Raw genomic sequence first — 14,328 nt, 5'->3', positions numbered from 1 at the left:
GTGGGATAGTGTGGCTCATGCCAGATGGACTTCTCCCTTGTGTGGCAATATGGATCAGAGCAAGAATGCACATTTTTAATACATTCATATAGTTAGAATACAGGTCTTGCCTATCTCAGGGGAGAGAGGAAAAATCATCGTACATTGAAACTTAGCAAGTAAAATGAAGAATTACTGGATTGTTAGTTTAACATTGCCTCATAAATGATTGTGACTACTGGGCAGACTGGATGGACCACACAGGTCTTTCCTTTATCTGCCTTCATTTACTAAGTTACTATGCAACAAAAGACACATGCGGGTTCTAATAAAGAGCAAATTCAGTTTTTTGATTCCTTTCCTCATTAAATACTGCTTTAGTACTTCCCTTGTTTCTGGACTGGTCTAGAGGGTTAATGAGGAAAGAGAAATTACACCTTTGAGTTCCTTCAAACCAGTCTAGAAGCCAGTCATAGTAGTGGAGGAGTGTGAGTGGAAAGTGGGCCTTGAGAAGAAAATTATAGTGCTGTTTGTCTGCTGGGCTATAGACTGTTGCAGGTTGTAATTCTGATGTCACTTGTTTCTTGTTCCCAGGTTTCATGGTGGTGTTATCATTTCTTGCTTTGCTATCAAAATACAGACTAGGACTGCACAGCATACTTATATTGTGATGTCATTATGTCAGTAGTTTTCCATTTCTATTTACTAGCAGGACAGCATGCACTGATGCATATGGACTAGTTTGGAAGGCCTCAAGGAAAGAAAGCCCTAGTTTCTCTTTTGTTGAAAATTGATTTTAACATGTAGGATTTCAGGGGTCCAAATAAATTGCAGTGAGCAGGCCATCTCCAGATTTTCAATGGCATTTAACTGCACAGTGCCACTGAAAATCAAGAAGTTGCACAGTAGAGAATGACACGGGGGAAAAATTTGTCCCCGTCCCCACGAGCTTGGTCCCTGTCCCCGTGAGCCTTGTCATTCTCTATTGCACAGGCAGGATTTATCCCCCCATTGTCTGCAGCATCTCTGCCTTTCCTCCCTCTTGAGCCCCCTCCCTCCCCCTCCTATGGTTTCCAGCATTTCTCTCCATTCCCTTTCTCTTCACCCTTTTTCTTTCCTCCTCTCAACCCCCTCCTGACTATGGTGTCCAGCATTCCTCCCTCCCCCTTCAGCATATTTCTTCTCTACAGTGCTATCCCACCACTATAAGGTATTTACTCAGTTACCTCACTCCCTTGCCTTTGGAGATTAACTCTATCATCTGCTTTAGAAGCGATACATAACCAGTTGGCACAGGGCCTCAAGCACTGGTGCATGCTCAAGGCCTGCTGGCTCCCAGCCTCCCATCCCCTCTAAAATTCCCTGCTGACTGACTAGCCGGCTGCACCTTACCTATTAGAGGATAGTTGCTGCCTCATAGGAATGAGGTAAGGGAGTAAATACTTTGTGACAAGAGAGATGGGGAAGAAAAATTTTAGGGATGCGAGGGTTCCTGTGGCTTCCCCCCCATTTGATCACATATGCACAAACCTTTCATACAGATCTCAAGAGTTATGAAACCAGTGTTGCCAAATCTGCAAGTGTTTATAGTAGATTGCCTGTCTCTAAAATGTCTCATCTCTGTTTTTTCTCTCCAGCTCTGGCAAAGAGAAAAACAAACATATTCTACAGGTAAACATATTTATTTTGCTTTTATTAGATTTCTCCCTGTACTGATTTTAAAAGATAAATGTTTCTGCACAATTCTGATATCTGGATTCTGTCAAAAACCAATGTGTTATGGGAAAGACATTTTCTACCCTGTTAGTGGTAAACAGGGTTAGTTTTAGGCTAATGAAATCTTACTGTAGCATTTGCATTCTGGTGCCAGGAAACCAAAGCAATAAATAAGTGGCAGCAGAGAACCATTCAGTGATGCTCTTCTTAGCTATATTACATAAGACTTAAAAAGTTAACTGACTGGCTGATTTGAAAGCAATAATCAGCATCAAACTTCAGTGTGTGATGTCTTGAATGGCCAGTTCTTAGCTACAACAAAGGTTTCTTTTATTTTTTGGTTTGGGGAGGTGGAGGGTTAGGGGCTAGTGCAGCCCGTTTCGCTGATTCGAATCAATTCACCGATTTCACCTCGATTCACTTTTTTAAAAATCGGACTCGCCGATTCAGTGAGTCCTGACTCCAGACATACCTCCGGGCCTCTTAAGTAGCAGCAATGGTGGCAGTGACTGGCTTGGCAGATGCAGCGTGTTGAACCTACTTCTCCTGGGCTGCCTTGCCGGGATCTTCTCTCTGCCGCATCCCCGATGATGCGGCAGAGGGGAAGTCCTGGTGGGCAGGCCACGAGAAACTTTAGGAGGCCCAAATGGGGGTGGGGGATCAGTCAGGAGGTGCTGCACAGGTGAATAGGAGGGATGGAAAGCTGATGCATAGGGGGAAGGGAGGGAGGGATGAAACTCTGCTGTACCGGGGGGCGGGGGGGAGAGGAAGAATTGGTGGAAATAGGATGGAGGAAAAGAAGGAAGAGATACAGCAGAGATAGAAAGAAGTGAGAAAGAGATATCCTGCATATGGTGGAGGGTAGGGAGACATGCATGGAGAAGAGAGCGGGAGAAATGTTGGACATAGGTAGAGGGCAGGGAGAGATGGTTCATGGGGAGAAAGAAATGGAGCACATGTTAATGGAGGGGAAGAAGGAAGAGATATGCTGAATAGAGAGGTCTGATCCAGGGCACAAGGCAGGGAGAGAGAAAGATGGTAGACAGTGGGAAAGAAACAGAAATGTTGGATATTGCAGTGAAAGGGATGGTACAGAGATGGTAGAAGGATGGTGAGCACGGAGAAAGAAGAAAACATCAAATGGACAGGAGACCCTGGCGAGCATGGTGAAAAGTATTCTAAAAGTTTCAAGAGCAGTATACTGCACATTTGCGAGTTCTGGAAGAAAGATAGAATATATACTGTATTAAAAAAGCTCACATTGGATCCATTAATAGTTTTTCACTATTGACCAATATCTAAGTTGTCATTAAAAAAAAATTGAGAAAATAAATTTGAGAAAATAATACTATCTAAATTGTCTGATTTCTTAACTAAAAGGGTAATACTTCAATCCAACAATTAAGGTTTTGTGTAGTACATAGCATTGGTGGGAATACTGAATGAGGTTTTAACCAATGTGATTTGTGATGAGAAGGCCATCTTGGTTTCTCTTGATCTTGATGTTTTGACTTTATTAATCATTCTCCTCTTTTGAACTAGCTATCTGGCTTTGGTTTAGTTGTAAAGTTTTTAACTTTTGTTTACTGAAAAGGATTCAGGTCCCAATTCCTGCCCCATACTTTCTCTGTCTCTGTCATATGTAAGTCAGGTACCTGGGGACACATCTTAAAGACCAGAAACCATCTTTCAAATATGTCCGTCTTTTATTATGAGTTTCACATATTTATACGAATCAGGTTTGCCAGCATGTGTCAGCATGTGACGTAAGGTCACATGAAACTTTAAACACATCAGCATTTTTCCTAGCTAGAGATTGAAGTCCACAGAGGGTCAGAAAAAGCCTTGACCAGCAGAGCTTCTTAACTAAAGCTGTCTGTAAATACGGCTTAACAAAACAATTGAATTCACTTCACTACAACTCTGTTTAAACATTCATGTCAAAGAAAGAAAGACAAACATAGATGTCCTTATACCATCTTCAAAGAAGGGAAAGATAAACAGGGCCTACCTTTGCATCTTTAAACAACATATGCCTAAGGACACTTACTAAAGTTCTGATACGTGTCCGTTCAATTCCCCTCTTACGTCATGTAAATGACGTCACAAATACACAGCATGAGCTGGAAGGGAGTGATACCTTAGGTATGTCTCTCAAGGAGGGGTCTTTTAGGAGCTGTAATACGAATAACACAGTACATGAGCAGTCAAGACAAGAGTGCAAATAATAAGAGATTATGCATTCAACTAAAGTGCTGATCCCAAGAATTAGATAAATCAGAGTTACATTTGGACTCAGCAAAGAGGTCTGCTAATTTCTGAATGTCCATAGTAGGACCTATATTGTCAGAAAGAAAAGTACAACAGCATAAAATACTGAGGAGAATTTAACAGAATTCTCAGCTAGAATCATATCTAGGGCCATATGATTTTGAGAACCATCTGAGAAGTGGAGCCTAATTGATCAGTAATACTTTGCAAGGCGTTCCTAGAATAGTTCACAAAGCGTTGCTGATTATAATAATTTTAACTAATCCGATCAACATTCTTATTAATAGTAATAAAGGGAATAAGGAACTCAAACCCAGCCTTAACCTGAGCTCGGGCCTTAAATTCATCTGGGACCCTTCTTGGGACCCCTATAGCATCTATGTATACATGTGATCAGATTTATATCAAGACAAATAAAAGGAAAAACCATGTGAATAGGAAGGATGCCTTTCAGAAAGATATGTAGGAGCATGGTAACCTTAACTAAAGTGCACTGGCCTATCTACTGGCTGGGTAGCTTAACAGGGAGCCAAAAGTCTCCATAAAGCCAGTAAATATCAAATCTGATGCAGCAACAATGGGGCATACCTATGAGCCAAGACAGAACAATAACCTGGGGGTAAATTACCTACAAAACTACCCTGTGTCAGATTAGAAACATGACATGTGTAATTGCCCTTATAGATGGTAACGGCAATATCAAGCTTTTGCTGTCCTGGCAACAAAGGGTATTTAGAACACTGCAGTGCACAAAGGGGATAGGTAAATAACCCAAAAAGGCATGGTTGGATACCAGGAGGGAGGTCCAGATGTACGGTTCCTAGATGGGGTCTAGCTTGAGCACATATGTAACAATTACTCTTATTATGTTGATCAGCAGTGAATTTCATCCATTCTAACCAAAGGTTACGTTCTGAAAACCCTACCTCAACAGCCACAATATCTTCAAAAGTGGGATTGGCAATAGCCATCATGTCAGTAAGTTTATTGAATGTAGGGGCCAGTGGGTTAGCATTTTTTGGGGCCCCCTCAAGATGGCGGGAGAGGATGAGTGGAGGTAGATAGATCCCGTAAGAAAACTGATGATAGCTAGACCCACCCTTAAACCACATGTCCATAATGTACATACCTTCATCAGTAGGTCTAGGGTTGTCAATAGTAAGAGAAAGCTTAATAATTTGTGCAGGAACACTTTTCCTATAACAGTGTCCAACCTTATGAAGGGTCATACAAGTAAGCAGTGATTTACCATTTTGGTCCACTGTTTTTCAGGGTATTTTCTAGTTTATAAGCCCAGTCAGTATAAATATTCCACCCTACCACTCCCCAGAATGCACACTTAACCCCCCAATGTGAGTCAGTAACATATATATATATATATATGTCTTTAGTTTTAGGAATCTCTGAGGACCAATGGCACAGCCTTGGGATATCAATTGATGAACAGTCCACAATGTCACAATACTCAAAGGAGAAGGTGGCAACTTGTACACTGCTGGAATTATACCAAAGGGTAGCATCGGTCTTTTCTGGATTCCAATTGAAGGACAGCCTTTGCGAGGGAGTAGTCCAGCTTGACGTCGTGTTCGCAAAGAGGTGTCGGGGGTGCTGTTTACAGCAGGAGTGTCATTTACAGATGGGTATGGGCAGAAAGTGTCGTGGACCCAGAACACATCATCCCTGTAGACCCAGTTAGAAATGATCTATACAGGGAGAAAAACTAGCAGCAGCGGTGCCAGTAAGAGAATGATAAAGTTGGTAGAATGCTGCAATGAGATCATCATGTTGTTCCACTGGAGGAGGTGAAATCTGCGCAGGGAAGACTTGCTTCTGGGGTTTTAGGTTAACCCTCTTCAAGCGACTTGCGTGGATCCAAACAGGAAACTCCTCAGTGAGTGCAGCGGGCCTGGTCACAGCGATCACAGTAGTGGGAAGGCCAAAGGGGAAATCCGTCTGCTTCCGATCCTTGGAAAGCTGCTGGATAATCACCAGGCTGGAAAAAATGGGTAGGAATCTGTGGAGAGAAAGGAGAAGTGCAAGACACGTTTCTTTGAACAAGCCCTAATATTTCAATTAGCTTTTGGACGTATTCCTCCTGTATCAAGGGAAAATCTACCCATGGGGCAGGGAAAGGTCATCCCGTGAGAATCTCAAAGGGAGAACAGCCAGATGTCTGTGCATACAGAAAGAGATACTTGAAAAGAAATGCTTGAAAAGCATTCCAAATATCATTCAGCAGCTGTACTCCAATGTGATCCAAATAAGAGATAGAAAACAAGAGAAACCATGTTGCCTGCACTGAACGTGGCAACATGCAACAATACCAATTCATTCACTTAGCATAGCCATGGCAAAAGAGAGACAATACTCAGTTACTTAAGGTTCTTAATTGAACAATCCAAAAAGATATGTTTTTGTGTGCTGCATATAACTATTATGCACCTCAGAGAGACCATACTGATGTACTGAATGTATTCAGAAATGTATACTGAATGGATCATATGTAGGGAACACCACGAAATAAACGCTGCATAAAGTAAAACTTTTTTCTTAAACATATAACCCTTAACTAAACTATATTCAGAATATAAAAGCTATAAGTAAAAGAACATTGCGCAGTTAGGCTAGTAAGAAGTAGAAAAAGAGCTCTAGAAATGGCCAATGTTATGTATCCTGGGGTACCCACTAAACTAAAACAAGTAAACATGACACAGACAAAACATAAAGTTTTTAAACGTGGAGCTATTTCTCCATCTGTCAAGTGTGCAGGGCTAAATTTAACTCTGCAAATAAACACATTGATATAAAAAAACCAAAACAACAAATAATGTATATCATAACCATCTCATATTTGGAAAAAGGCATAAAGCTAATGTCTCTTTGGAGCGTCTCTATCTCTGCAGTGATAAAGAGGACCCATGGAAAACATTAGAAATATCTGTGCCAAAATGGATCTGGGATGGCTATGTATAAATCCGGAAAAACCCATTTTAAATTAGCGACATCCTAATTTCAGCTAAAACAATAGAAAGGAATTGTATTTTCCAATTTATTTTCAATTCACAACCGTGCCAGCTGTAATTATCGAACTATATATCTCTGTATCAAGGAACAAAAGGTCAAGAATGAAAATATCACTAGCAAGAAGTTAAAATGTCGAGCGAGCACTACGATAACCAATACCATGATATTGGGCAATGAATAAGGGAGAGCTAGCAGCTGGTATCCAGGGTTTCCCCTCTTTGCACCAAAGTCCGTCCAAAAGGGCGGCTTTGGGCACCTGCCAAACGCCAGGCAACAAATTCAGAGGAAGCTGTGAAAAAAGAGAGGAAGAGAATCCTGTTCACCCGTGAGACCCAAAAGCCCATTTAAAAGAAGGGCTTGAACATCGTGAAAAGTATGAAGGGTAATGGGGTGACCAAGGGTCAAAGAAGTAACCATCTGTACCACCATAGCACAAGCAGCCAGGGAACTTAAACAGGAGTGACTATAAAAAAAAGGCAACAGAGCGTAATTTACCGCCATGTTCTCCCTTCATGGTGTTACAATAGTCCCAAACAAAGAGATAAAACATGTGGGCATAAGCAGGAAAACCCAAACTTGAGCTAGAAACCAAAGCACATCTTAAATGTCCAACATTTCATAAGTCCATCTGATAAGAGCAGTCATTTCAGAAACCAGGGTCTGTCTCAAAATCTGGTCATAGAAGGAACAAGCAGAGATCCATTGGCGGCAGTGACCAATCATAGCAAGAAAAGTAAGCATGTCTTTCTTGTTAGCTGGGCGGGGCAGAACAGCAGCAATGCAGAAAGTGCAGATTTTCCTCTGACCATGAGACAGGACAAAACCCAGGTATTTCACTTCAGATGTACACCAGTGCAGTTTATTTCATGACACCTTGTGACCACACACAGACAATCATTATAAAAGGTACAAATTATCAGCCTGACAGGTCTCCTGAATTATGGAACACAAAAAGTTGTACAAAATGAGAATAGGACCATGAGGGGCAGTGCATGACTTGTAGAATAGCCAAAAGGACATTCCACACTAGGTATACTGTTGCTTAAAGGTGAAGGCAGCCTCACCAAAGGGACTAAAAATAAAGCATTCTTTAGGAAAATGACAGAAAAAAAATCATTGGCTGCCGGTGGAATGGTGGAAGAAACATAAGTGCAATGAGAATTACCAAAACTCTAACAGCCCGAAATCTAGGACGAAACAGGGAATGCCATTAGCTTTGGCAACAAGAGCGATGGGCGTATTATAAGAAGAGATGGTGGTTTTGATAATGCCGGAGAAAAGTCAAGAGACAAGCAGTGGAATCTCACCTTACTGCTTTATAAAACCAAGAATGAGTAACTTCAAAGAAGCACTATAGGGGGTCAGTGGAAGCCCAAACAGAGAAGTCTGGGGGAAGGGACAAAAACATTCATGCACAGACCCTGATAATGAAAGCAAAGAACAGATTAGCTTTGCTCTGCACAAGAAAGAAAACCTTTAAAACGGAATTTTTTCTTTTTCTTTTTTCTTTTTTTAACTACAAGGGAAAGATCTTAGACTGATTCAAACAGCGCATTCAATTCATTCCACATAACAGCATGTCCTACCTCAGTAGTAAACATTGGTGACACAGAAAGATGGGAGCTGAAGGAAAAATGTCATACACACACACAGCCGTACAAGTCTCATTTGTCTAGGAGTAAGTGCCTTTATGACTCATTATAAAAGCAATATAACAATGCAAAAATATTCGCTTATCTTACCTTATAAGCGAGGTACAGTAATAAGAGACAATAAAATCTTATACTCTATAAAAGTTTTTAACCTTACAAATGACAGAGTGGGCAGGGGGGTTCTATAAATAATTTCATTCTTCCCGAAAGAATGGCAGCTGCGTATATATATGAGGGGCGCTTACCGAAAGTACCCCGAGATTTTTCCCAAAAAAACTCCATAATAGAACCCAAAGCTTGAACTTAAAATAAGGGGTTGGTACAGGTCACCACTACCCAGTGAGTATTAAAGAACAGAAAAAATTCAGAAATACTCACAAAATACCGGTGATATCATCTGCCCATCGCGGACAAGCCCCCAACTGAAAAGGATTCAGGTCCCAATTCCTGCCCCATACTTTCTCTGTCTCTGTCATTTGTAAGTCAGGTACCTGGGGACATATTTGAAAGATGGTTTCTGGTCTTTAAGATGTGTCCCCAGGTACCTGACTTACAAATGACAGAGACAGAGAAAGTATGGGGCAGGAATTGGGACCTGAATCCTTTTCAGTTTACCAGGAAGAATGTTTATACATAGTCTGGTATATGCTTTGAGAAGTGATGAAGATAATCTTGAGTTCTCTGCTTCTTTAATATTTAGGTAACTGATTTTTTTTCAGTTGTCATTTTTTTTTTATCCTGAAGAAACACTTTTCCAGGAGGAATATATTAAAGAACGAATCCCAATTTCTGATTCATACTGTTTTTTAAAAAATTGATTAGATCTCTAATTGAATTGATTTTGTAACTCTTTCAATGTTGTGTTCTATTGTTCAGAATACAACAGTTAAGTTTATTTATCATGCCTGAGGAACTATCATGATTTTTTTCTTCTTTTTTGATTAACATTGACTGCTGGTAATATTTAGGCTTAAGTTTAAAATTCAGCTTCTAGCAGAACTTCATAGTTATCTTGCAGATCTTTTCATTCCTTGTTCTCCTGTTTACCTATTTGAGATCATCTTGGAATCTTTCTGTCACTGCCTGTGCCCTCAGATGACTCAACATAACGCTTTTAATTACTGTACCTAGCTCCATATCGCTGTAATGCTCTGCCCAGTAAACTTGGGTTTGGATTAGAGAATGACACAGGGAAAAAATCTGTCCCCGTCACTGCCCCATTCCCGGCCCACAGTCCCCTTCACCGCCCCATCACCGCCATTCCCTTCACTGCCCTGTTACCGTCATCCCATTCACCGCCCTGTCACCGTCCCCGCAGCATCCATATAAGCCTCAATACTGCAATATTTAGCTTATGCCTTCCTTATAAATCAAAGTTCTGGCTGCTGAACTAGAGAAAGAGATGTTCAGCTGGCAGGGCTTTGTTTATAAATTTTTATCAACACAACACAACACTGCCCTCCACCACTGCCTAAAGAAAATAAACATAATTTTTTTTTCTACCTTTGTTGTCTGGTTTCTGCTTTCCTCATCTTCTCATTCAATTCCTTCTCTCTTCGTCTTCCATTTGCTCTGTTACTGTGCCTCTCCCTTCACCCCCTCCCCCAATTGGTCTGGCACCATCTTCTTCCCTCCGCTCCCCCATAGTCTGGCATCTGTCTTCTTCCCTTCCAGCGTCTTCTCCCCACTCTGTCTTCCACATTTCCCTTCAGGGTCTGTTCCTCTCCACCCTCCTTCAATGTCTGTTCTATTCCTTTCCACTACCACCCTTCCCTCCCTCCTTCACCATCTGTTCCTTTCTACCACCCTTCAACTCCTCTCACGCGGCCTATCTATCTATCTATCTACCTTCCTCCCTCTTACTTTCGTGGCATGTTACAATGTAATTTGTGCAAGCCGCTGGAGCCTGCGAGCTCGGTCCCCAAACAATCTCGCTTCTGTATTCCTATTTTCCCCATTTCTAATATCTCCCCTATGTATCTAGCATTATCTCCCCCCCCTCCGTGTCCATATACCATCCCCATGGCATGTATGTCCCCTTTATGTCTCTGTCCCTATGCCCCCACATAATTTTCCCTCTCTTTCTGTTATCTTCCTGTGTCCAGATTTCCCCTCTCTTCCTCTTCTCTCCTCTTCTCTTCTCTTCAACCCCATCTAGCTTCTTTCCCTCTTTCTTCCTCCCCCCTGCTTTCAGCATCTGGTTCACCTGCCTGTCCTTCCCTTTCTTTTCTGCTGTGGGTTTCTTTCTCTCCCTCTTCATCCCTTTGGCCCAGAATCTCTCTTCCTTTCACTCCCTCCTTCCTAGTGTGAGCCGGGAACACGCGCGGTCCAGCAGCCCCCTCCCGCCCGATTGCAGCGTTCGTCATCTCCCTCCACCTCACCTTAGATGCCAAGTTTGCCGGCTTTCTTTTTCGCCCAGCCACACGCATTCAAAAATCCGCACACGCGCGGCTGCTCAGTTGTTCAATCTTCTCCTCTGACGCAACCGGAAACAGGAAGTTGCAGCAGAGGAGAAGATTGAACAACTTGAGCAGCCGCGCAAAAAAGAAAGCCGGCAAACTCTGCATCTAAGGTGAGGTAGAGGGAGGGAGATGGCGGAACGCTGCGATCGGGCGGGTGGGGGCTGCTGGACCGCGCAATCCTTGATTGCCTCACTGCGGAGACAAGACCATTCACTGCTCCACGGGGCGGTGAATGGCCTTGTCCCCGTCCCTGCAGCGACCACTATTTTTTTCTTTCCCCGTTTCGGCGGGTTACCCGCGGCTACTCGCGGGTAACAACCACTGTGTCATTCTCTAGTTTAGATTCTTTTCTATTTTAAGCTTAAAAATTGTTTAAAAAACAATGTTTTAAGTAGGCTGTTGCTGAATTCTGCTAACAATATTGGTTTCCAGCTGGTGTCAACCCTGTTTCTTCTGGTCTTGGGAATTGCATAAGCTGTTTACATGTATGTAGTTTTGTGTAGGGAGGGGGAGAGATTAGTTTGATTTAATTTGGTTCTTTTTCCTTGGTTTTGTCCATATTTTTGTCATTTCTATGTAAATGTTTCAGATTTTCTTTGTTGGCCACCTTTGTGTTTTGACCAAATGTAACAAACAATAATAAATTAATTTATTATATACTCAAATATTAACTGATTTCAATATACATCAAGAAGAAGAATAAAAAAAAAAAAAAAAGGGGAAGCAACCGGCGAGAGAAGAATTGGGACCATTGGACGATGGAGATAGAAAGGGAGTTGTAAAAGAAGAGAAAGAGATAGCTGACAGGTTAAATGAGTTCTTCACGTCAGTCTTCACGATGGAGAATATAATCACCATTCCAGAACCCGAGGAGATCGTAATAGGAGACCAAGACGATAAGCTGGTCGATTTAGAGGTAAGCCAAGAGGATGTACTCAAGCAGATTGACAGACTAAAGAGCGACAAATCGCCGGGTCCGGATGGCATTCACCCAAGGGTACTCAAGGAACTAAAAGACGTAATAGCGGAGCCACTTCGACAGATATGCAACCTATCCTTAAAAACCGGAGAGATCCCGGAGGATTGGAAAATAGCAAATGTCACGCCCATCTTCAAGAAGGGCGCAAGGGGGGACCCGGGAAACTACAGGCCGGTGAGCCTGACCTCAGTCCCGGGAAAGATGATGGAGGCACTGATTAAAGACAGCATCTGTGAACACATCGAAAAAAATGGGCAGCTAAAACCGAGTCAACATGGCTTCTGTAAGGGTAGGTCATGCCTCACAAACTTATTGTACTTCTTTGAGGGAGTGAACAGCCAGGTGGATAAAGGGGAATCTATAGACATCATTTACCTTGACTTCCAAAAAGCCTTCGACAAGGTGCCACACGAGAGACTGCTAAAAAAGATATGGAACCACGGGGTACAAGGGGAGGTCCACCGATGGATCAAAAACTGGCTGGCAAACAGGAAGCAGAGGGTTGGCGTAAAGGGACACTACTCAGACTGGAAAGGGGTCACGAGCGGAGTTCCGCAAGGGTCGGTGCTGGGACCGCTCTTGTTCAATATCTACATAAATGATCTAGAGGTGGGAACTAAGTGTGAAGTCATTAAATTTGCAGATGACACCAAACTATACAGCAGGGCTCAAACCAAGGAAGACTGCGAGGATCTCCAAAAGGATCTAACGCAGCTGGAAAAGTGGGCCGAAAAGTGGCAGATGAGCTTCAACGTGGGGAAATGCAAGGTCATGCACGTGGGGAAAAAGAACCCGATGTTCACATACAAAATGGGGGGAACATCACTAGGGGTCAGTAACCTGGAGAGAGACCTGGGAGTGATGGTAGACGCAACACTGAAGGCATCAGCGCAATGCGCCACAGCCTCTAGGAAAGCAAACAGAATGCTGGGTATCATTAAGAAGGGTATTACGACCAGGACGAAGGAAGTCATCATGCCGCTGTATCGTGCAATGGTACGGCCGCATCTGGAGTACTGTGTCCAGTACTGGTCGCCGTACCTCAAGAAAGACATGGCGGTACTTGAGGGAGTACAGAGAAGAGCGACTAAACTGATAAAGGGAATGGAAAATCTCCCATATACCGACAGATTGAAGCAGTTGGGACTTTTCTCACTGGAAAAGCGGAGACTTAGAGGAGACATGATAGAAACCTTCAAGATCCTGAAGGGCATAGAAAAAGTAGACAGGGGCAGATTTTTCAAATTAAGGGGCGCCACAAGTACAAGGGGGCACTCGGAGAAATTGAAAGGGGACAGGTTTAGAACAAACGCTAGGAAGTTCTTTTTCACTCAGAGGGTGGTGGATGCATGGAACGCGCTTCCAGAGGCTGTTGTAGACAAGAAAACATTAAATGGTTTCAAAGAAGGTTTGGATAGATTCCTAGAAGAAAAAGGGATTGGGGGGTATAGATAGGTATAGACCATTGCTCAGGCAATGGGCCTGATGGGCCGCCACGGGTGCGGACCGCTGAGCAGGATGGACCTATGGTCTGCCTCAGCGGAGGCAACTTCTTATGTTCTTCTTATGTTCTTATAAACCGAGATTAGAAATTTGGGCAATCTTGGTGAGGCTAGTGCAAAAAATACCAATCTGTCTTTCCATTATCATTGCTACTGTTACTTATCATTTCTATGGCACTCCAAACACAATCACAGCAATTTCATCTCAATACTGCCTTTGATTCTAGACTGGGAAGAGTTGGCAGCCAGAGAGGCTGAGTTCCTGCTTCCTCCATTAGGTTTCAGACTCAGCCCTGGACAGGAAGCTGCCAAGGGGTAGAGGGCTATATAATGGAGATTATATAGAGGGGAGTGCCCAGAAATAATGGGGTGAGGAGAAGTATAGGCCTAGAAATAGGGAAAGAACCTACTGAGACAACCATTCTAGAATGAAAGGATAAGGAGAGAAAGGAGATGAAGTGACTGCAAGCTGAGGGTGGTAAAATTGCCTTTAAGAGAGAATGGGCAAAGCAACGAAAAGCAACACTTGGCAAACTGAAAAGGCTTCTCCTTCTTATGCCTCCTTCCAAACAAAACATAAATAAAACTGTCTGATTGTAGTCCAAAGGTGTGTTTTTATCACCTAGCCATTCTTCCTTGGTCCCTGGTGTTCCCTTGTTTGCAGCAGATCCTCCATGCCTATTCCAGGCTTTCCTGAGTTGCTACTGTTTTATCTTCCACATCTCCTTGGACACCATTGCATG

The 14,328-nt window shown here is 42.7% G+C and overlaps 1 protein-coding gene across 3 annotated transcripts in view; it reads left to right on the top strand.

The window, feature by feature from the left end:
• The window catches only part of PCGF1 (polycomb group ring finger 1), a 126,384-nt gene that overhangs the window by 75,415 nt on the left and 36,641 nt on the right, over positions 1-14,328 (top strand). For all 3 annotated transcript variants that reach the window (XM_033955016.1, XM_033954998.1, XM_033955008.1), the window contains exon 6: positions 1,617-1,650. In XM_033955016.1, the coding sequence (XP_033810907.1) occupies positions 1,617-1,650 (34 nt within the window). The remainder of the gene's footprint in view (positions 1-1,616; positions 1,651-14,328) is intronic.

The sequence above is a fragment of the Geotrypetes seraphini genome, chromosome 1 (genome assembly GCF_902459505.1).
Source record: "Geotrypetes seraphini chromosome 1, aGeoSer1.1, whole genome shotgun sequence".
NCBI classification, from domain to species: domain Eukaryota; kingdom Metazoa; phylum Chordata; class Amphibia; order Gymnophiona; family Dermophiidae; genus Geotrypetes; species Geotrypetes seraphini.
Note: the sequence above shows the minus strand (reverse complement) of the source record. Positions and strands in the feature narration are given on the sequence as shown.